This window comes from Colossoma macropomum, unplaced genomic scaffold, assembly GCF_904425465.1.
Source record: "Colossoma macropomum unplaced genomic scaffold, Colossoma_macropomum, whole genome shotgun sequence".
Classification (NCBI taxonomy): Eukaryota; Metazoa; Chordata; class Actinopteri; order Characiformes; family Serrasalmidae; genus Colossoma; species Colossoma macropomum.
In genome coordinates this window covers 30,799,681-30,823,106 of record NW_023494802.1, presented here as the reverse complement: position 1 = coordinate 30,823,106, position 23,426 = coordinate 30,799,681, and the positions used below count along the sequence as shown (strand labels likewise).

Genomic DNA, 23,426 nt, shown 5'->3' with positions numbered 1-23,426 from the left:
CTGCCAGTCTGCAGTGATAGCAGAGGAGGGTAAAGTTCAGCAACCTCACTGCTGGGCTTTAGTTACATTTAGGGCATCATATGCCTTCAAAGAGGGGTTTCGCCAGCTTTTTGTTCGAATTTTCCTGTTCCACCTTAAATGGTGCAGCAGTTATATTCTGGCGTTTTACGCGTCAGAACTGGTGGATTATTTAAGGTGGAACGGGAAAGTTAGCTAGCTAGCTACCGAGACATTAACATGCTATTAGTGATTTTTTGTTTGTTACGAAGAAAACAACCAAAATACATTGAAACAACATTAAACTAAGATAATACAACGGTTATCGTAATTTTTAATGAAGAAAATTCTCACATTTGTGGGTTTCTTTGGTCGCTCGCTCAGCCATCTTGCCGGTTTTTGTTTTTCTGATAACACTCTGTTTGGAGTGAGACTCTGAAAAGCCTCCGTTTACAGGGCCATGTAGCCCTAACACTTCACCCTACCCCTCTATCTCAACAAAAATCAGGATACCCTACCCCTAGACGTGAATGCTCACAACAGAGGGGTTAAGGGCTGAGTGGTAGGGGCAGGGGGTGAAATGGGACAGGGCCTATATGACTCTATCGTTTATTATCTACAATAGCCTTGTAGCTCAAGTGCAAAAGTAACGAAGCACACTCAGCATGTCCTGGCTAGCTCACCACATAAAAGGGGACTGTGTAAATTAGATTTTTCATCAAACTTATGAATATTAAAATGTTTAAAATGTGATGGTTAAGCACAGAAAACCGAAGCAGTCAAATTCCGTCCACCATAGAAGGAAAAAATAATCTTAAAGAGCCCGTATCCTGCATTTCCTTGGATTTTATTGTGTCCATCCATCCGATAAATGACTGTACACAGCTCAGATGGACCAAACGAAGCGGTGGTGAAGGAGGTGAGGGAGGTGAAGGAGGTGAAGGAGGCTGGACAGGGTCACTCACCTTTGGGCCGCTGGATGCAGGTGTGTTGGTTATCGGACAGGAAGAAGCCCTCTTTACATCGACACTCGTAACTCCCCATCATGTTCACACACACCTGCTGACAGCCTCCGTTACCCTCCGCACACTCATCCACATCTGGAGAGAGAGAGAGAGAGAGAGAGAGAGAGAGAGAGAGAGAGAGAGAGAGAGAGAGAGAAAGAGAGAGAGAGAAACCTTGAGCATTGATTTGCAAAATTCATTGGGAAATTACTACAGTCGCAGTCAAAAGTTTGGACACACCCGACTGAATGTATGTTTTCCATAATCTTAAAGGTCCATATCCTGTATTTTCCTGTATTTATTTGTATTGTGAGGTCCAATTTATGATGTTGACGTTGTTTCTGAGTACAAAAAAAACTCTTTTTGTCCCTTATGCTACATTTACATATTGGCGGCAGAAAGACGTCAGCAAACCCAGGTGTTGATTATTATTATCTTTTTTTTTGGAAGCAGTGGATGCCAAACATCTCAGTGTTGAATTCCAGATGAACCCAGTATTGCACAACAAATAAATAGAAGAACATCCTTCTGCTCTGATTTGATTGGCTGCCCTGAATTGTGTCTTTTTCAAAAAGCAGTCCAGGCTGCAACACTCCTTATAACTTCAGCCTGAATGGGCGGAGCTAAACTGCTGTAGACTGACATCACAGAAACCCTTCATTCAAAACAGGCTGCTTTTCAGCTTAGTCTCTATATATGGACTGCATGGAGAGGAAAGTATGTTTTTTAACTTCAGTAATGTTTCTTTACTATTACAAACTGTTATTTCAAAAAATGAGGAAAATTTAGTTTTGCACAGCGTCATGCTTTTAATATTTGTCTCAAAAACTACAGTAATACTGAAAAATAAAAACAGCTGGGCAATCACGTTTTTGTTACCCCCTTAAAATCTCAGGCTTATTACTCAGTCACTACAGGGACTTCAATGCAAACTAGCTGAGCTATTCTTAGGTTATAGAAGTATTAGTATATAGAAATATTTCAAAATTTCTGAATGACATAATCAAGGTTTAAGAGTGGTTTGGTGTGAAATGCTCTGTTCTAGAGAAAAGTCAGAATTGTTACAGTGGTTTTGATAGGAACCAGAGTTTAATGCCTCTAAAAGCTCTCTTATGGGGAGTTATCACATGAAATGGTTATGAATACTCTGCCTGCTGTCTGAGACATTGTTTTGTGATAGTTCTGTAAGAAGCTTTTGGCCTAAAATGTCTTTTTTAAAAACATATATATGGTGGATGGGTACATGCAGGGTGATGTCAGGCAAAATAGTCCCCAAAGAAAACATATTTTTTCAGATTTTCCACTATTTTATCATGATTAACACTGCATATAAAAACTCACGCGTAGGTTCACTGGTGGTTTTGGACAGTAAATAAAATGGCTATATCTGTGTCATAGACATTGTGACCCCTGGCTCCCATCACCACCACTGGAAAGACGTTGGATACAGTAAGTTTCTCTACAATGAACCATTTCATATCAAACCACTCTCACTGGCTACATCTCACCCCCCTTAAACACACAGTAACAGATATAGCCTATTTAATTCTATGAGATAAAGAGAGGTTGGAAAGGGTCATGCACAAATGAATTATGACCATTTTTGGTATATAAAACCACACAAATGTCATAAGTGGACCTCAAGGGAAAAAAATAAAATACATAAAAAATAAAATATGAGCTCTTTAATATGTTGGAGGGTAATCTAACGACTTAGCTGCATTAAGTGGGCTACTTGGCGATTATCTCTGCTTATAAGCTCCCGCCAAAATGTGAACGTTAGCTACGGCGGCACTTCGTGACACTGCTCATCATACTTTACAACACCATAAGGACTGTAGACCAAAGGCAGAAGGCTGATGGAATTCTTGGAAGCTTCAGGCCTGATGTTCAGCTCCTGACAGATCCTGCAGAGAGCAAATTCCTAAACGTCTCTGGCGCTTTCTTCCCTTTGCCCTCTCTCTGCACGGACTGTGCCGGCCAAAGCACGGAGACAGACATTTTTATTGGGATTTTTGCAACATTAGCCTCACTCATCATCTCCATTTGCAGCAAATAAACGAGTCTCAGGAGTAAGAGAATCATTCAAATACTCCAAACACGAATCTGAGAAAGACAGTAAGAAAAATATTGGAGTGGGCCGTCACTCAGCCTCTTTATTGCTCGCTGGCTTCTCTCAACAAATGATAAACCCCACCAAATGCACACACACACACACACACACACACACACACCAGTGGCGAATGGTACCAATTACACTCAGATGTCGACATGTTCTCTTTTTCTCCAGTTTTCTGGTTGAACGTATGCGTGTGTCAGCGCTCTCCTGGTGGTACGCATCTGTAACGGAGGGTGACGCTGCAACCCAATCCCTGCGCTGGTCTCATACCATCAATAATAGGCTATATACACAAGCTTGCTCTTAATAAGCTGTCATGCGGAACTAATTTGGTGTCTATTTGTCCAGTCTGGGAAGCTTGGAGGATAGAGTTTCCTATCCTGAGCATTCTCAGCCCTGAGCGAGAATCAAACCTCCACTTTTACCTTGGACAGCTCGGCCACCGCTGCTCATCTTCATCTGCCCAGACCAGAGGTCGGCAACCCAAATGTTAAGAAGAGCCATTTGTCCTTTCAACAAAAATCACCTTGGAAGCCACAACAGTTAATGTCCATTTTACCATCTTGGCTGTAAATATGTCTCAGTATGTGCTGATGTACCAGTATAGACTAAAAAAATATAATATAAACACAAACACAGACTTACTTTGCTCTGCTTTAAGCTTAAGCTCAGCTATAAATGCTTTTCTCGCATCTCCGGCAGGAAACTGAACAACCAGTAGAGCTTTATTTTACTGTAAAGGAGGATTATTTTATTTTTACAAATCTGATTTTGCTGTGGAGCCACAACAGGGCAGTAACAGAGCAGACATTCACTCTCTTCTACACACAACACAGAGGAGGTCACTGTTCAAAGGTTCTGTTTACTCCTTGACTCCGCCTCCCTTTTAGGCTAAAAAGTTCTAGATGCTTAAAGTATTTAAGATTAGTTGATGAATGAATTGCAATTAACAACTGTTGCCAAAGTGATGAAAGAAGAGATTAATAATAATAATAATAATAATAATAATAATAATAACAATAATAATAATAATAAAAAGAATAAAAATATTAATTAATATTAACTCTCTCTCTCTCTGTTTCTCTCTCTATCTCTGTTTATATCTTTCTCTCACTCTCTCTCTCGCTCTCTGTCTGTCTCTCTCTCTCTCTGTTTATATCTTTCTCTCTCTCTTTCTCTCTCTGTCCCTCACCATGTCTGTCTCTCCCTCTCTCTGTCTGTCTCTGTCTCTCTCTCTGTCTGTCTCTCTCTCTCTCACTCTCTCTTTCTCTCTGTCTCTCTTTCTCCCTCTCTGTCTCTCTCTTTCTCGCTCTCTGTGTCTCACTCTCTCTGCTTCTATCTCTCTCTCTCTCACTCTGCTTCTCTCTCTCTGTCTCCTTGTCTGTCTCTCTCTCTTTCTCCGTCTCTCTCTCTCTCCCCCCTATATGAGGCGTTGCCGTGGTGGATCATGCGTGCTCGTCACTCGGCTCCTGCGTCGGCCTGCGCTGTCTGATGGAGGGGGGCCGGAGTCCAAAGCAAATATTTTGAAAAGGAAAGGGATTCTGGCGCAGCGCGGACGGACCGCTCATGTTATTTGCACTTAAAAAAAAAGTTTTTTAAAAATTCTCCCGAGAGGACGGAAAAAAGTCTTAATCAAGTTAAAAGGACTGCCTCAGAGCTGAAAACGAGACCTCTCTCTCTCTCTCTCTCTCAATCACTCTCTCTTAATGCACACTCATTCACACACCCTGACTCACTCTTACACACTTACTTACATTTAGACCATCTCGCTCTGCATCCCTGCAGACAGAGCAGAGCTCGTTATCTCATTATCATTAATAACATCAGTAATAAAACAAAGAAACATGACAGTTCTACAACCACAGACATCTGAAGCTATTAACAATACAAAGTTTAGGCATCCCTTGTGTTATTACATGTTGTATGGACAGCAGGCGTGTCAAACTGGGGACGTTTTGGGTCAAAGTGCTGCAGAGATTAGCGTTTACCCTCATCTAACGCTCCGAATTCAGTTCATGAAGGCCTTGTTAATTAGCTGATGAGCTGATTCAGGAGTGTTTAATGAGGCTGCGTGCTAAAGTCTGCAGTGTTTTGGCTCGCAAGGACTGGACCCGACACGCGTGCTCTACAGGGAACATAAATACGGCAATTTTCTGCACATTTGCTGAGTTTAACATATTAAAGGAAAAATAAAAAAAAAAACTGACAACAGTTTGTGTTATATTTGCTTACTTTTTCTGTTGCTTAACTTTTGGTGCCTTTTTACCAAGCAATGCCCTATTTTTTTGTCAGCACTTCTAAAAATTTGTAGCTGTTTTTTGAGAATTTTTGTTTTCTGTTTCTTTGTTTTCCTTTCTTTTGGCAACCAAGCAGAGCTTCGCTTGGCATGGATCTTTAATATGTACGACCTCAGTTACATATACATTGTGATTGGCTCTTGTCTAGGACACTGGAGAAAATATCACAGTATTAAAAAAGACACCGGTGCACCAAGGTGACTTTATGAATAGCTCTTACTTTGCGTGCCGTAGTGCTGTTAACAATGAATCTGGCCCTAAATGCTTTATTTTCTGTTAAATATGTTAAATTCAGCAAATGAACAGTAGCTGTGCCTTTAAACGTGCAGAAGTGTGATCTCTGTAGAAGATGTGTTCACTTATTTTCACTTAGAAAATCAATAAAACGTATCATTTGACCAGGGACAAAACACACCCCGCAACTGATTTCACTCGCGAGCCGTAAAAACAAAACTATCACAGAAACGTTCTGCTTTACCAGCCGCACCACTTCTGGTTTTAAACTAGTGTTAGTGGAAGCAGCGCATTCAAAACACAGAGCAAAGAGCATTCAACTGCAAGCATTTCAGTGCAGAACATTAAAGAGGCTGTTAGCCAAATCATCAATCAAATTTGATCATAAACCAAAAAGTAGAGCCAAAAAACAAAACAGATCAGTCCAGAATGTCACATCATGCACAGGCTAAAAATAAAGCAGTTTTACTGTAGTATTAATTAGCAGCCTAGCAAACCTAAACCATGTCGCTGTATTGAATTTGGATCAGTATCGGCTGATACACAACAGTCTCAGATAAGATCAGGAGGCAAAACTTTGTATTGGGACATCCCTGTTAAACACAGCTGTATTTTATCATATTGTTTTTTTCCATCATTATACAAAAGCAGTAAGTCACTCTGGGCCATACATTACAGTGATGTTACAACTGTTTTGGGTTTCACTGCTTCAATAAACATGTGGATATCAGTGGCCATGTTCTCCCAGTGCTATTGCTCGAGACTTCTGTTAAAGGTGGGCAGTGATCAGTAGCTAAACGAGTGAAAACTGATCTCAGACCAGAGCTGTGATTGCTGGGGTTAGAGGTCAGGTGGAGTTACGTAAGAACCGGCTGCGAGGCCCACTGCTCACTTTTGATCTGCATGTGGATGTAACACAGACATTTTTATGCAGTTCCACAGTTTACGCTTGGTTTCCAAAAGGGGGTTCATGCACCCAGAGGGGTCTGAGAGTTCATGACGTAGAGGCTATGGAATTGAATTACTTAATCAATGTAAAGTAAATAAACTTGCGCTCTATTATTCTACAGTTAGACCATGCAGCCCATAAGCATTAGCACAGTAAAACCATTTGGGTTGTTTTCCCTATGTGCTCTAGAACATTAGACAAGTACAATCTGTCAGCTTTAAGTCAAAGTTAGTTCATATCACAGCAGCATGTAAGTCCTTACTGGATGAATAGCAGGAATTACAGCCTTTTGCATGCATAGTTCTTCAATTTTGGGAGATCTAATTGGACCATAAGCTGGTTGTTTTTTGGTTAGCTGTTTTATTGGCCAGATTCTGCTGCTGTTGTCTTTCTACAGGAGGACTAAACAGGGGTCACGGCCAATAAAACAGGCCATCACAAGGCTGAAAAATCAAAACAAATCCTAAATAATAGGGACATTTGGTCAGAGCAACTGGTCAGATTAGCAATAGCAAGAAACCTGGTTGACCACAGAAGAGCACTCCAGTGTGTCATAAACAATATCTAAATAAAAAAAGGATTCAGTTCAAGTTGTCAAGGCATCATTTTGCATTAAATGCAAAAAAGACTATTTAATAATGCAGAAAATCTTTAAGAAATTTTAGAATTATGATCTGACAATTCACAGTTGACAACAGATAAAACACTGTTTAACAAACAATATTATCGGTTTTAGCTCTCCAAAATTAATATGTCACAAAATTTTCATATCGGTTGAGCCCCAGTGTAAATAGTCATCAGTGATGTAACAGAATACTGGTCGAAACTAAAAAAGGTTTTATTTGCCATTTTATTTGATTATTTAATTATATTATCATATATTGTTTAATATAATTATTTTATTAAACAAAGCATAAACTACAAGATAATAAAGAAAATGCACTTTTATTATTGATAAAATCTGTTTTCAATATGACAAAACTGAGGCGACAATAATTACAATAAAAACATTTAACGAACTTACAATGCAATATGTAGGCTACGGTATGTGCTACAAAATCCTCAACAACAGAAAACGGTTGATCATCCAAGGCAATAAATTCCACTATTTTTTATTTATTCTTGGCACTTTGGCTGTTGTTTGTACATTTTTTCATCATTTTAAGACCTGTGGCTAGAGACGACCTCAGACAGCTTGCAAGAACTCCATTCTGCTTCTGTTGTTCCGCTGTGTTCTGTGTAATGATTGCATTGTTGGCTTCTAAGCTGGTATCAAACCTGTAGTGGAGAAGTTCTCAGGTGTTGCGTCTTCTCTTGATGCTCAACATCAACAGGGATTTTTGATTGTCTATTGTCTCTCATAGAAACTGTGAGTTTCACATGGCTGATATTTTCACTGTTGATCTTCTGCTGCTCAAACTGTTTGAATGCATCTGCACTGTTTGGCACAAGAGAGTGAAAAAACAGTGTTTTAACCACCTTTTCTTATTTTCATAATCAATTAAATGATTTGGTGAGTGCTAGATTCTGATACTTCAACGTACAGCAGGGACCGAAAGTCTGAGGTCACTAGTGAAAACGCTTCTGATTTGCATTCTTCTCTCATTTAATACAAAGTTTGAAGGTTTGCATTAAAAGTTATAGTATCAGCAGAACAATCTGAGTGAATAGTAGAATCTTTGAACTTCTAAAAACTGAAAAATCTGACTTTTTTGTATGAGTCAGTGTCACAAATATACTTAAGTTTGAATAGTAACCTAGAAATCGAATATTTCTTCTTCTTACTTGTTTTTTTCGTTTTAAAATTTTCAAAAAAATCTAAAACGTTCTGTTGTTTATTTCCAGGATTAAACAAAAACAATCCTAGATTTTCAATGTGGTCTCAGACCTTTTGGACTCCACTGTAGTTCTATTTTATCTTAATTTGTTTCCTGTCAAAATTTTCAGCCTTTTTCCTTTTTTGAGCCAGTTTTGATCATTTTTCAAAATGTTCCAGTGGCTGAAAAGTTTCAGCGCATCCCTAATTGTTTCTGTTCAAATCCAGTGTGCTGGGGGACATGATTTCCTCTGTGTGCACATGAGTAGCGTGAAACAGGGGGGGCTTGTTCAGAACTGTTCAAAGATCAGCGAGAACTACTCTCAGATCAGCGAGAAACGTCCGTGTCCATCTGGATCCCAACCCCACGGATGAGGCACAGGAGCGAGGCCTCTCATTAGCGTGTTTGTGCTTTTAATTTGCAGGTTTTTAGAGACTACATGGCCTTCGGCACGCCTGCAAACAAGGCGAAGGTCCACAAATATTTAGCTGCGCACCTCTGGTAGGAAGGCAAGCAGAAATAATGACAAGGACAAACATTTCACCGGCTTCAACCTGGCTTTCAACTGCTTCTGGAGGAAAGAGCAAAGCTCCACGGGAGACATAACCCCCAAAGAGCTGACCTAGGCTTAGCTTCCTCAACACTAATCCAAAGCTTCACCCTTAAAAAGAGAAACCAGTTTTTTTTTTCTTACCAGCTCCAGGGGAGGGCACGAGTAAAGCCAAATCCAAACATACAGAATAAAGTCTTTCCTGACAAGATTAAAGGATTTTTCTCTTTTCCTCTTTCCACCGAAAAAGGTCTATGGAAACGAGGAGTCAGCGGGGTCTTTTATTTTTAGCCTTGTTTCAGCTCAGAACGGCCAGAGCTTCACACAAGCTCAATTTAAACCCGGCTGGGAAATCACTCATAAATCGTCCCTGTAGAAGGAAAGCCTTGTCTGTCAGGAATGAACTTTACAGGAGAACGAAAAACATTCTTTACTTCAAACTTTATTTTGGGTGTAACAAGATTTGATTTCAAGTAATTCTGAACCATTTCTGTCCAGGTATTCTTCATCAAATGTTCACACAATGTAAAGAGCAGCCGAAGTTTTCCAGGGAGTGAGAAGGTTTCCGGCAACAGTTTATTTCAAGGAAAATACATTTGGGGTTCTTGTTCTTTGTTCAGTAAAGAAAAAATCATCATCATTATCATCTTAAACCGTTTAATCTAGATAGTAGCAGTCGGGAGAGCAGAGAATCCCAGACAATCCTGTTAATAGACACTAATGGGACTATGGGGGCAGTCATGGGCTGGAAGTTTCGCAATCAGCCTTGTGACCAGAAGGTCGCTGGTTTGATCCCCTGAGCCAACAGTACGTGACTGAAGTGCCCGTGAGCAAGGCACCTAACCCCCACCTGCTCCCTGGGCGCTGTGGATAGGGCTGCCCACTGCTCCAGGCAAGTGTGCTCACTGCCCCCTAGTGTGTATGTTCTCTAGTGTGTATGTGGTGTTTCACTGCATGGATGGGTTAAAATGCGGAGGTGAAATTTCTCTGTTGTGGGACTAATAAGGGTCACTTAACTTAATAAACTAGACACTTCTAAATGGTTTATTCACTGTTCATTAAACTTTTCATTATAAACCTGTATTAACACATATCTGTGTAAATCACACACAAACTAATTAGCACAGAATAGTCACCTAGATCCACATCTTATTAGTGTATAGCCACCACCATTTTCCTAAAGGTTCTACATAGCATCAAGGAACTGTTTTATTTAGGGGCTAAAAACGCTTTACTGCATTAGCGTCACAAATTCAAATGTATTTGTAATATTTCAACTGCAAATAAGATCAAAATCTCTTCCATACAAGTGTTCAATTTGTCTGTATTTCATTGTTGAAATAGGTTGAAATTAATGTGAATATCTGGAGCGTGCATGTTCTTGGCTACCAAAAGAAATCTTAGAATATGGAATGTAAACTGACTTACTGAAAACTTTATGAAACACCCCCTCGCAACCGATTTCACTCACGAGTCGCAAAAACAAAACCGTCGCAGAAACTTTCTGCTTCACCAGCCGCACAACTTCTGGTTTTAAACTAGTGTTAGCAGAAACAGTGCATTCAAAACAGAGTGAGGAGCGTTCTACTGTGTATTAGGCCAGGGCGATTGGGCGATGCAATCAGATTTCATCGATGATGGACAAGTAACCTGATTGCGATGTGTAAAAGGTGATAATTGCTGTTTTGATAAAAGAACTGAGAGATAAAGGACACCAGTTTTTCTTATGATAGCAACAAAATAGTTATCTGTTATCTGATAAATATCATAAGCAACCAAATCTAAGACTAAACAAATAACATTTTCATCATAAACTCTATACATTTTTAACTGTTTCTGCCGTTTACCCATTTTATTGAGATGGTAAAAGCCTCAAGTCTAAAATATTCTTGATTCTCTCACTGTCAATTAGTGACCTACTGAAGCAACAGTACATCAGATGCTTATGACCACAGAACAAAGCATTAAGAAGATGACCGATGGGCTAAAACAGCTGAGGAAGAAAAGAGTCCAAAAGAAGAAAATCAAAAGTATGACGGATGCCTGTTCCTCTGTTATCTTATCAGAATGTGTCGCAATCCAATCCAAAGTAATAGTCAATCTCATCAGATTAGTCAGTCAAAACGGATCTTATGTCTGTACTAAAGACACTGTTAAAAAAAGGCCAAAAACAAAAACATATCAGTGTCACACTGCATTAGAAACATAGTGATTTTACTGGAGTACTTCAAAGTAATTAACGCTCTAGATAATCTTTTCCTAAACTGGATTAGTCTTAATGTAGTAAAGTGTGCACTATGTCACTGTTTTATCTACGGAAATACTGATGAGTTTACGAGTTCAGTCCCCAGCGATGCCACAGCCATCCGTAACTGGGAGTCCAAGAGAGTGTAACTGGTCATGCGCTCTCTGTGGGTCGACTGTAGAGCTTGGATTAGTTTTCAGAACCTGACAGGGCCCGACTGCTCATCTTCTTCAAAATGTGTTTGGTTTGGGGCAGGCTCAAATTTTTGGGGGGGGGTTCTCACAGCCCACCTCCCACTTTCTTTCTGTTATTCCCAATTTTCTCCCCAATTTAGTTGTATCCAATTACACCCACTAGTTAGGACTCCCCCAATCACAAGATACCACCAGCGCTAGGAAGGTGAAAGCTAGCACTGGCTTCCTCCAAGACCTGTAAGGTGAGTCACTGCATCTTTTCAAACTGGCACTAACGCAATGTCATTGGACAGCAGCATGCGCTCGGAGGACAGCACCAAACACCAGTTCTGTTATGTCAGCTGACAGACGCCTGCGCTGGCTAGCATTGCGCTGGGTGATGGGAGGAGAAGGGGGGGCCATCCTACCCACCCAAAGAGAGGCCAGTTGTGCTCTCTTGGACTCCAGGCCACGAATGGCTGTAGCATCACCAGGGGTTGACCTCGAGATCTTGTGATAATAGGGCCAACGCTTAGACGGTTGGAGCCCCCACCTCCCACTTGCTGTGCTTCACCCTCCCAGCTTGGTAAAATCAGAGATTTCGGTGGGGGGGGGGTGGATAAGCAGCGACTAAATTTGGGAGAAAATTGGGAAAAAAATTCAGATGATGTTGTTTGGATTTTGGATCAGGTTGGACCCTGACAGGAAGTTCTCGGGCTGTATTCGGGTTCGGTCCTGATTAAAACTCTAGTTTATTTGCCCTCCTGCACTCTTCCATCACTCAACGTGATGCTAGCCATTACAGGCATCTGTTAGATGATGTAAGGGGGTGTTGAGCTGTCCACTGGCATTGCTTGACACCCTCCCAGTTTGGTAGCATCATGCGATGGGGGAGACTAACCCTAGCTAACAGGTGGGAATTTGGGGATGATATCAATGCCGATAAACATTTATGAAATGTAGAAACTGGGACTGAATCTATCCGGATCAGCATTACAGAAAAATCTATTTTTATAGGATTTTAACGCGTATCTTCTGGGATACAATAACTACATGATCAAATATCGCCTTGGAGAATCAGTCAAAACCGATGTTGATACTGATATGATCCCAAAATTACTGTATAAAATGACATCTCTAATATATTATGCCGATCTTTTGGGAAATCAGGCCCAGGAGCTGGCAAAAGTTCATCTCAACCCTAAAAAGAAAAGAGAAAGAAAGAGAAAGTGAAGAAGAAAGAAAAAAAAAGAGAGAGAGGGACAGAAGGGGGTAAAGCGAGGTATGGATTGAGAGGGCAGCGAGATAAGAGTCAGGATCAGCTTATTTATTCAGAATAAGCTTATTTATCCTGTGTTGTGGCCAGTAGTTCAAATGTGAAGAACAGAAACGGTTGGATGTGAGAGTAAGAACAGCGAGACCGTAAAAGAACAACACGCACACACACACTCTCGCCAAAATCAAAGGAGGCTGTAGGTGGGCCGGGGGGATCCAGAGACAGCCAATTACACACCTGCCTGCACCATAACAGCCCATCCATACAGCACTGCAAATGATCCACACTGGGGCCAATGAGGCTAAATGAATTGGAACAAAGCAGCGTGTGAGTGAGCGTGAGTGTGTAGTGGAGAGAGAGATGGAGGGAGAGATAGAAGGAGAGAGAGCACTTTGTGTTCTTTCAGCTGAATATTAGATTACTTTGTGTGACTAAGAACGAGCTGATAGCCATCAGTGAGAAAGAGCTTTTAAAGTGGTGGTGAGTTCCTCAGGTGGCACAACAAGCCTCTACCTGCACATCAAGAACAGAACAGACAAATTACTATTCTGTTCTGTTCTATTCAGATCTGTTCTATTCTGTTCTGTTCTATTCTGTTCTATTTCTATTCTATCATGCTGAATTTACTTGATTTAAATGTGTATATTATGTTTAACATAATTATGGCCAAACATGGGTAAACTAAGACCAAACTGTGTTAACATATTGTGATATATTTTATACATGTAGAAAAGTATAAAATATACAAATCTTTTCTATTCTATTCAAACCTGTTGTGTTTTATTCCATTCTACTGTATTTTTTTATGATACTGTGTTCTATTCTGTTCTCTTTTATTGTACTCTATTCTATGGTACTGCATTCTGTTCTAATACTCTATACTATTCTATTCTATTCTACTCTATTCTATTCTATGGTACACCCTTTTCTGTTCTACTCAATTCTATTCTACTCTATTATGTTCTATTCTTCTCCATTCTATGGTACTCTGTTCTATTCTTTGGAACTCTGTTCTATTCTATTCTATTCTGTGGCACTATGTTATATGCTATAGTACTCTGTTCTTTTCTATTCTGTTCTGTTCTATTCTATTATATTATATTCTACTCTGTTCTATTTTATTGTGTTTTATTCTATGTTTTGTTACTTTACATCCTGATTCAGTGGTTCTTAAAACTAGAATACCACTGACCTTCAAAAGGTAGAGTTTCTTCTGCTCCCCATAGACCTGGCGCAAAGGACTAGTCAACAAGTGGAACTGAGTGTGTCAGAGAACAGAAAACAATACAACAGACAGGGCACTGGTACCCAGAACCGAAATTGAGGGCTACTGTTCTATTCTACTCTGTTCTATTCTATTCTATTGTATTCTATTCTATTCTTTCAGGGTTTTAAATGATCTTAAAATACTGTTAAACATTATCTTCCATTATCTTAATCTGTAACGTATTGCATTGTACTATATTCTGTTTGCTCTACTCTATTGTAGTCCATGTTTCTCTGTTTTGTATTGTATTTCCATTATGCACTATTCTAATTCTACTCAATATAGCGAATGCAGGAATAATCACATGTAAGTGTTAATTTATTTGTTTTTTTTAATGGTCCTAATTAATGTTAGAGTATCTCCCAATGTGTTATATCTAGAATGTCTGAATAAAATTGAATGTATTGCATCTAAAGCGTGTACTTTGTAAATTAAATTAAACATCCAATTCATCTTAACTACTTTCTGTTCTATTGTACTGCAATCCTAGGAGCTGAATTAAGCAGTAAATGTAAAAAGTGCAATAAAAAAGTTACGATAAAACGAATTTACTCTGTAATGCCAGAAAGAACGGATTGGCACACAGAAACGAGTAAAACAGCACAACTACCATTAAGCAGCCATTTAACATTAGCCTTTGTTTGGTTATTTTCATGCACTCGCTCTGTTTTCATTACAGATCTGAAGCCCTTATACAATTACATAACCTTAATGTGAATCACACGTGGCAGATGCTCACAGACACAAACAGACACAACGCACACACAATCTGCCGCTTTGTTTAGATTGATATTACTGATGCGGAACGCTTGGTCAGGAGAAATGTAGCATGGAGCCTGACCACACACTTAATGACACAGCGCTGAGCCGTCTGAGGGGCTTCTTAGTGGATTTAGCCCATTTCATCCTGGTTAACCATACATGCCATCTGCTTTCACATGGATACAGCGTAGTGACAGCGCTCAGGCCCAGCCAAGCATTCATTAGTGCCACTGGGAGAATGTGTTTACTGTTAGAGGACACAGCGTCTTCAGGAATGATAAGTATCCGCACCAACATTGTTTGTTTATCCTTTGTGGACAGAGTGAACGGAGACAAGACGCACACAAACAGACTGACCCAGGCAGTTATGGCCATCGTGGGCCAGGCGGAAGCCGTCGTAGCACGTGCACCGGTAGTTCCCCGGGATGTTGATACACTCGTGGACGCATCCTCCATTATAATCAGTCGCACACTCATCAATATCTGCAGAGAGAGAGAGCAAGAGAGAGAGAAAGAGAGAGAGAGAGAGAGAGAGAGAGAGAGAGAGAGAGACAGAGAGAGAGAGAACAAATAGTGAATGAGTAAAACAACTTGATTAACTGACCGGATGAGAGCAGCTCTGTTTACTCATTTGTGTCCAAATGTAAATTGTCATATTTTTGTTAATAAGCAGTTGGTGCATCAGTTTTAGTCACTTGAGGTATGAAAGAACATTTCGCTCTCTTTTTCTGAAAAATGCTGGGAATGGAAACCTGCAGCCAGAAGTTAGCAGCAGGCCTGATCACCATTATTTGAGCTTATCTCAATAATTTGAACCAACTGCAATTATTTCCCGCCAAATATTTATGTTGCAGCAGAAAGAATGTGAGCTGGGCGCCTTTTTATCTGTTGGGATATAGCAGAAAACAACTGAAGTTTTACCTTCTGGCTTGGTGCTATAACACCTTTAGAGGGCAGCAATGAGCACTGTTTGTTTATTTGGGCTCAAGCTGTGTCTGTCATCAGTTAGAGCTAGCAAGATAGCTAATCTGCCATTTTAGCCACTTTAGGGTTGTACTTTAATAGATGCATCCAATTATCTAATTATTGAGTTAAGTTGTTAATCACAATTATTAATATGGCAATTTGTCATAAGCTAAAATTCTTTGATTCTTTGGCACCTAAAAATGAGATGAACCAACTTTAATTAAAGTACAGTACAGTAACATACAGTACCAATACAGCCACCATTTCATCTTCACTATTAGTTTAGTACCAGCAGAACAACTGTGTATTAAGTATTACTTTAGTACCAATGTTGCAAACCTTTAGTTCAAGCTTAGTGCTAGTTTAGCACCAGTATCACTGTGACTTAATAACAATTATTTTAGTTTCTGTACAGTATTAGTTTAGTACAACTATCACCATCACCTATTTGTTGAGTTCCAGTATCACCATAATTTAGTACCAACTTAGTACTAGTTTAGTATGACTATCACCACCACATAATAACTACTACTTTAAATCTAATATCACCACTATTTACTACCAGTTTAATATTACTTTAGTCTAAGTGATTAAGCTCCATTTAGTAACTATTTGGAACTCTTTTAGTATCTTTTTAGTTGCTCTTTTATTATCAACATTTCCACCACTCTGTAATAGCTCTGCAATATTACAGTATCACCAACATTTAGGAACAGTTTAGTACCAGTATCACCAACATTTAGGAACAGTTTAGTACCAGTATCACCAACATTTAGGAACAGTTTAGTACCAGTATCACCAACATTTAGGAACAGTTTAGTACCAGTATCACTAACATTTAGGAACAGTTTAGTACCAGTATCACCAACATTTAGGAACAGTTTAGTACAAATATCACTAACATTCAGGGACAGTTTAGTACCAGTATCGCTACCATTTAGGGACAATTAAATACCAAGATCACCAACATTTAGGAACAGTTTAGTACCAGTATCACCAACATTCAGGGACAGTTTAGCACCAGTATCACTACCATTTAGGAACAGTTTAGTACCTGTATCACCAACATTTAGGAACAGTTTAGTACCAGTACCATCAACATTCAGGGACAGTTTAGCACCAGTATCGCTAACATTTAGGAGCAGTTTAGCATCAGTATCACCAACATTTAGGAACAGTTTAATACCAGTGAACAAACAATGTTTGTGTATGGATAAACAAACAACAACAAACAAACTAGTTTGTTAGCTTTAGTTATGCTGGGTTAGCTTTAGCTCCTAAGTTTCTCTGATTTTGAAACTGGCAAGAGATGTCTGCCTTGTGACTGGTCAGGGGAATGTTTACAGAAGTGCTACTCAAGATTAAGACCACCCAGTTTACATCGAGAGGAGAGAAATATGGTGAAACATATCAGTCATTTATTGGTCATTGGAACATTATTTCAATGGTATTCTTAGTCCATGTTTACTGTTTGTCTTCAAGAACAACATTAATTTAATTAAAAAGAAAAAGATTTAGGTTATTTGGGTCTTTAATACCAGGATCGCCTTCATTAGTTACTGAACATCAGTTCCCAACTCAGTCCTACATCGAAGGAGGCTCGACCTCAGTCTGCTTGATAAGAAAAAACAAACAGCTGAAACAACACATCTGAGCGCTCTGTGTGAAGCGGGGGGGGGCAGGGGTGGACAGGGTCAGGAGATGCAGGCCATCCCCTCTCGTTTGCCGCCCAATTGGGCGCTAATTACCCAGAATCCCCTGCTGCTCTTTTGTGGTGCTCAGTGCTAAGAGTGGCAGCAGAGAGGCATCGCCAGACTCCGTCTGCAGCTCGAGGGGAAACTCCTGCGCTGGTTTGCTTCTTCTCTTTTTCTAATGAGCATGTTCCTGCAGTTCTTTAACCTTTAGCAAACGGAAACCCTAAATCCCGATTAAGAACACCGAAAAAAAAAAGTGGTTTCCGTGACATTTCTTACGCATACCCTACAACGAAATACAGACTTTCAGTGGAATTAGTGAAACAACTAATCGTTGAGGGGAATTAGCTCAGAATTGCAAATCCAGGAAAGCACCCTATAACCACACGGTCATTTCTGGGCAATTAGCATTGTTCGCTCAGAGAAAAGGCATTTTATTCCATTATTCTGGGACTGCAATTGCACCCTTAAATATATATCTATAACAATAACGTCTGCACCGTAACAACAGGTCAGAGCGGTTGAGTTCAACAGAGCAGAGACTTCCAGTCACCACTCTCTTCGCCCTCATTCATTACAATCATACTGTTTACGCATCATTACGCTCAGAACCAGACAGTCACAGCTGGTGAAAATCATATATTTTTTTTTTTGCATCCAAGAAAAACGGTAAACATGGAGCAATAGTAACCGAGGAACCATTTTGCGGTGAATGAGCAAACAGACTGCACTAGTCTGAACTCTCCTGCTGTGATGTCTTTAGCCTCAAGCAGAGATTATTCACCACCAGCCTCGTATTTGTCATCGATACTTTCTGATTTTGCGGCGTATTGTTAATAGAGTTCCACGCTGGCTCGTGGAGGATTAGGGCTCGATCCTCTGCTGTGTTCTCTTCCTTAGAGAGCTGAAATGGGACACGAGCACAAACGTATTCGGAAAGCCGTCCAAACAGCTCTGTTTCCCCACATTTAGCGTGTCTTTGCTTAAAGGGCTTTAGGGGCTGATCCCAGGTCAGCAAGACGCGAAATTCGACTACAGGACAAACACTCCTGAACTCACTCCCTCTTTAACGTTTCGTATCATGTTTTGGATCATTTGGAAAGCCTAAAAGCTCCACGAACGTCCCTTCCTCCTGTTTTTTAACAAACAGTGTCAGAAACCACACAAGCAAGAACATTTGATTTACTTAACAACTTGATTCAGGCATGCAGTTTGGACACTGCTAATTCACTGCTATAAGCCTCTTGTTAGCTACATTAGCCTCGTAGCTCCGGTGCAAAACTTCGGCCTTGGCTGAACGACTGCATTTGGGTTAAGGAGGAAATTGTGTAAATTTTTGCCAAACTATTCCTTTCAAAAACAAACAGGCTTTTACTCAACACTGAAGGCTTTTCTGCTTGGTTTATGCCCTCGTTTATAACCTTCATAATCCTGTGGCGGGCGGCCATAGGCAACAGAAGGCCAAGAAGCATGAGAAAGGAATGAGAGGAGGGTGAAAAGAGCTGAAGTCATGCAGTGACGAAGCACTTAGTGAACTTAGTGGGTTTCAGATTATGGCTGCACAATATTTCATTTGGTATCAAGACTGTGATGGTGGCCTTTGCATTACTGATATTTTAAATGGCTATAATATGCAAATATTATAACCAATCACAGATCTTTGTTAATTGTGCGCTTGCGTTCACATTCTGATCAATCTTACTTACTACGGGTATCTAGGGCTACAGAAAACGAATGAAGTTCGACGGTTCATGTGAATTACTCAGTCAGCAGTCATTCATTCGGCTTAAACGTGGTCTGAGCTGTAACAATAAAATGTCTGGCAATGTTCTGACAAACTGAGGCTCTATTCACCAACAGCTAACTGACCACCATGTGGCGCTATGTTTCAGCCTGCTCATAACTGTGGGCTACAGTAGGCCATAAGCAATAGCTAAAAAAAATATGTAGGTTAACATTACAGCTCTTCAAGCTGCAACATCATTTCACCAGTTTCACATTTTAACTTGATGAGCTGTGTGCTAACAGGTTTCCTGAATGCCTGGATGGCATATTTTTTTAAGTGAAACCTATGTTCACAAAATGAGCTGTATTTTAAGCTATTTCACCAGTTATATGTTATTAGCCAGCTAATGTAGGCTAGTTATAATTAGTTGTATTTTACGCTAATTAGCCAGTTGTATGTAGTATAGCTAGCTAATGTATGGAAAATGAGCTGTATTTTAAGCTATTTCACCAGTTGTACGTAGTATAGCTAGCTAATGTATGGAAAATGAGTAGTATTTTAAGCTATTTCACCAGTTGTACGTAGTATAGCTAGCTAATGTATGGAAAATGAGCTGTATTTTAAGCTATTTCACCAGTTGTATGTAGTATAGCCAGCTAATGTATGGAAAATGAGTAGCATTTTAAGCTATTTCACCAGTTGTACATAGTATAGCCAGCTAATGTGTGGAAAACGAGTAGTATTTTAAGCTATTTCACCAGTTGTACGTAGTATAGCTAGCTAATGTATGGAAAATGAGTAGTATTTTAAGCTATTTCACCAGTTGTACGTAGTATAGCTAGCTAATGTGTGGAAAATGAGCTGTATTTTAAGCTATTTCACCAGTTGTACGTAGTATAGCCAGCTAATGTATGGAAAATGAGTAGTATTTTAAGCTATTTCACCAGTTGTATGTAGTATAGCTAGCTAATGTGTGGAAAATGAGTAGTATTTTAAGCTATTTCACCAGTTGTACGTAGTATAGCTAGCTAATGTGTGGAAAATTAGCTGTATTTTAAGCTATTTCACCAGTTGTACGTAGTATAGCTAGCTAATGTATGGAAAATGAGCTGTATTTTAGGCTATTTCACCAGTTGTATGTAGTATAGCCAGCTAATGTATGGAAAATGAGCTGTATTTTAGGCTATTTCACCAGTTGTATATAGTATAGCTAGCTAATGTATGGAAAATGAGTAGTATTTTAAGCTATTCATTGGCATCCAGTGTTGTAGCAGTTAGCTAGAGTGTTAGGTCCTTAGCTCATCTGAAGAGGCAGCCTCCGTTACTCATCCAGCACGAATACCCACTGTGAACATGTTTATAGATTTTATCCGCCAAACATCTAAGACAAGTCTATGGCCCACAACATATGCTGGATTATGCTGCTCTAAACTGGTTTATGCTGGTGCAAGCTGGTTTAGTTGGTCACACAGCATGGTCATGCTAGTTGATCAGCAAGCCAGCATCCAAAACAAAACATATGCTGGTTTATGCTGCTGTAAACTGGCTTATGCTGGTCTGGAGCTGGTTTAGCTAGTCACTTAGCACAGTCATGCTAGTTGACCAGCATACCAGCATATGCTGGTGACCAGGCAAGCTGATCTATGCTAGTAAGTCCATGTTGTTTCTCTTTTTGCTGCTTTTCCTTTACTGTAGATATCAGGAATGTACATCCCTATTTTCACATTGAGTAAAATAGCATTTTCAAGATGAACGACAAACTAATAGCAGCACAAACACATAAAAGTACTTTTTCTTTTCTGGAGTAACTCATTCATTTAAATCCTCATGGACTGAATAATAGATTATGGAAATATTTGTTATTTGGAGCCCTATTTTAATTGAAAACATACAGTGAGACACACTGCAATCGCTGTGTAGCAATTTAAGTGCATTTTGGTATTTTGTCCACAGTTGTGCCGCCCAACTCCAGATTCAGGCAGACAAGTAAAGGCTGGAACAGCCCGGAACATCGGCGTCTGTCTGGCAGCGCTCGCAGACGCTCTCTTATGAATCTTAATTTCATTCACTAAACATGTGTAAGAAATTTCCTGCCCTATTACATGGTCAGTGGAGAGAACTAAACAACGTCTGCCCACATTTTTTTAACTGTTCACTTGATCCTGCGGCTCTGCTCCCTAAGGTCAATCAGAAAGTGCAGCCAAGGAGCCAGAGGAGCCAGTGCTTACTGCACACACGTATACACACACGTGTACGCAGACACACACCCACATGCACTTCATACGCAGGTGCACAGACATGCACTCATATGCAGTACGGTGCAGTCATTTAATTTCATTTCCAGTCAAAACAGCCATTAAGTACAAGGGATTCATTTTTCAGCGTCAGGAAAAAGTTAAAACATACTTAACAGAAAATTACAGAGAATATAATTTTTTTTCAGTACTTAATGTGTCCACTCAGCCTTTATTATGGCTTCCATTCTTTTTTTCTTAGGAGACTCACATCAGTTTTTCAAATAAATCTGCAGGGATGTTTTTCCACACCTCCAGGTCTTTTAATGTTTCGAACTCCAGTTTTGGAAGCTCCTGTTTTTTATCCATTAGTTTTCCTTTAAATTTCTTGCGTATGTTGATTGTATCATATTTCATCTCCTCAGAAAGCTCCTGAAAAACTCAATAAGTTGTTCTTAATAGCTGTTTAATAACTGGAAATAAAATAAAATAAAAATAAAAAATAACTATAACAGGATCCAAATGTTGTTTAGAGTCATTGTACAACTAAAGACTCTTTCAGTTTATAGTGCACACTATAAAATCTGATATCCAATAAAATCGGTTAACACTAAAGCCTTACACATTTTTTGGTATCAGCAAAAATGTAGCCACCATATGGTTTGAGAGGAAGATCCTCCTCCTTCCATTTTAAACTGTAAATGTCCATTTCCACCTTCCATTTCTATGATGAAGTTTTACACCCCACCACCACAGAGGACTGAGGAACCAAGAGGAAATGGTGTGGTGGTCCGGGCTGTAATGTTTGTTTATTTGAGCTTGAGCTGTTTCTGTTGTTAGTTGGGGGCTATGAAGTATCGACAGCTAGGAAGCAAGAAAGCTAATTTGTCCACTTTAGGCTTTATGCACAGGGGCCAGGTTTACTAAAGGACGTGCTAAAACAGTGTACTGACACTGTGTTTTTGTGTCATGAGGGTTTCCAATCTAGTGGCTAACCTACTAAGAATTTACATGCAAATGAATAAAGGTGCAACTCAGAATTAACATATGAGCAGCACAAAACTATCACTTGTTTGAGTCATATGCTTTTGTATGGAAGCCTGTTTCTGCCAGGTAGGAGAAAAAGGCTGCATTCCAAACTGCAAACTACAGCACTAAGTAGTACATAAAAAATGGTGCACCACCATTAGAAGTGCATTCATTAGTGTAGTAGGCAATGTATAGAAGTGTGGGGTTTGGGATGCAGCAAAAACCTTTTTTATCCTCTATTTCTGGTTCAAACCGTAACTCATTAGCTTGAAATAATGAGTTATGTTCTTGAGATTTCTTGAGATTCACTCAGAGAATAAGAAAAATAAGATATGATTTTGACAAAAGAAACAAAAAATGAGGGAATAAATAATTATTTCTATAATTTTCTATTTGGTAGCTAAAATAATTATCAATGTCATCACTGTCATCATGGTAACAGTCTTATGCAAAGGTTTGGACACCCCTGGTCAAATGACATACTTTTTATTGATGTGTAAATAAGTTAATGCATCCTCTACAGAGAGCACGCTTCTGTGTATTTTAATATACAATTACTGTTTATTTAGCAATTTAATATATTGAAACAAAATATACTCAGTGCAAAAGACATGGCACATTTTAAATTTGTCATACTCAGCAAATAAACAGAAACTGTGTGCTACAATGAGCAGAAAATGAGAAATTTAAGTGTAGAGGAGGTATTAACTTATTTTCAGATAGAAAATCAATAAAACATGTAATTTCGATTAGATTAAGTGACTCTTATTAGTCACAAAGTGGGGAAATTTCACCTCCACATTTAACCCATCCATGCAGTGAAACACCACATACACACTAGTGAATGCACACACACTAGGGGGCAGTGAGCACACTTGCCCGGAGTGGTGGGCAGCCCTATCCACAGGGGAGCAGTTGGGGGTTAGGTGCCTTGCTCAAGGGCACTTCAGTCACGTACTGCTGGCTCAGGTGATCGAACCGGCGACCTTCTGGTCAGAGGGCTGGTTCCCTAACCTCCAGCCCATGACTGCCCTTAATGGGTTAAATGATGGGTGGCATACAACTGTAAGCATGATGACATTGACGA

General features: G+C 39.6%; 1 protein-coding gene across 1 annotated transcript in view; it reads right to left on the bottom strand.

Moving 5' to 3' along the window:
• The window catches only part of scube3 (signal peptide, CUB domain, EGF-like 3), a 145,312-nt gene that overhangs the window by 81,758 nt on the left and 40,128 nt on the right, over positions 1-23,426 (bottom strand). The window contains exons 3-4 of the mRNA XM_036592098.1: positions 15,048-15,173; positions 963-1,097 (exon numbers count right to left, since the gene is read on the bottom strand). Of these exons, the coding sequence (XP_036447991.1) occupies positions 963-1,097; positions 15,048-15,173 (261 nt within the window). The remainder of the gene's footprint in view (positions 1-962; positions 1,098-15,047; positions 15,174-23,426) is intronic.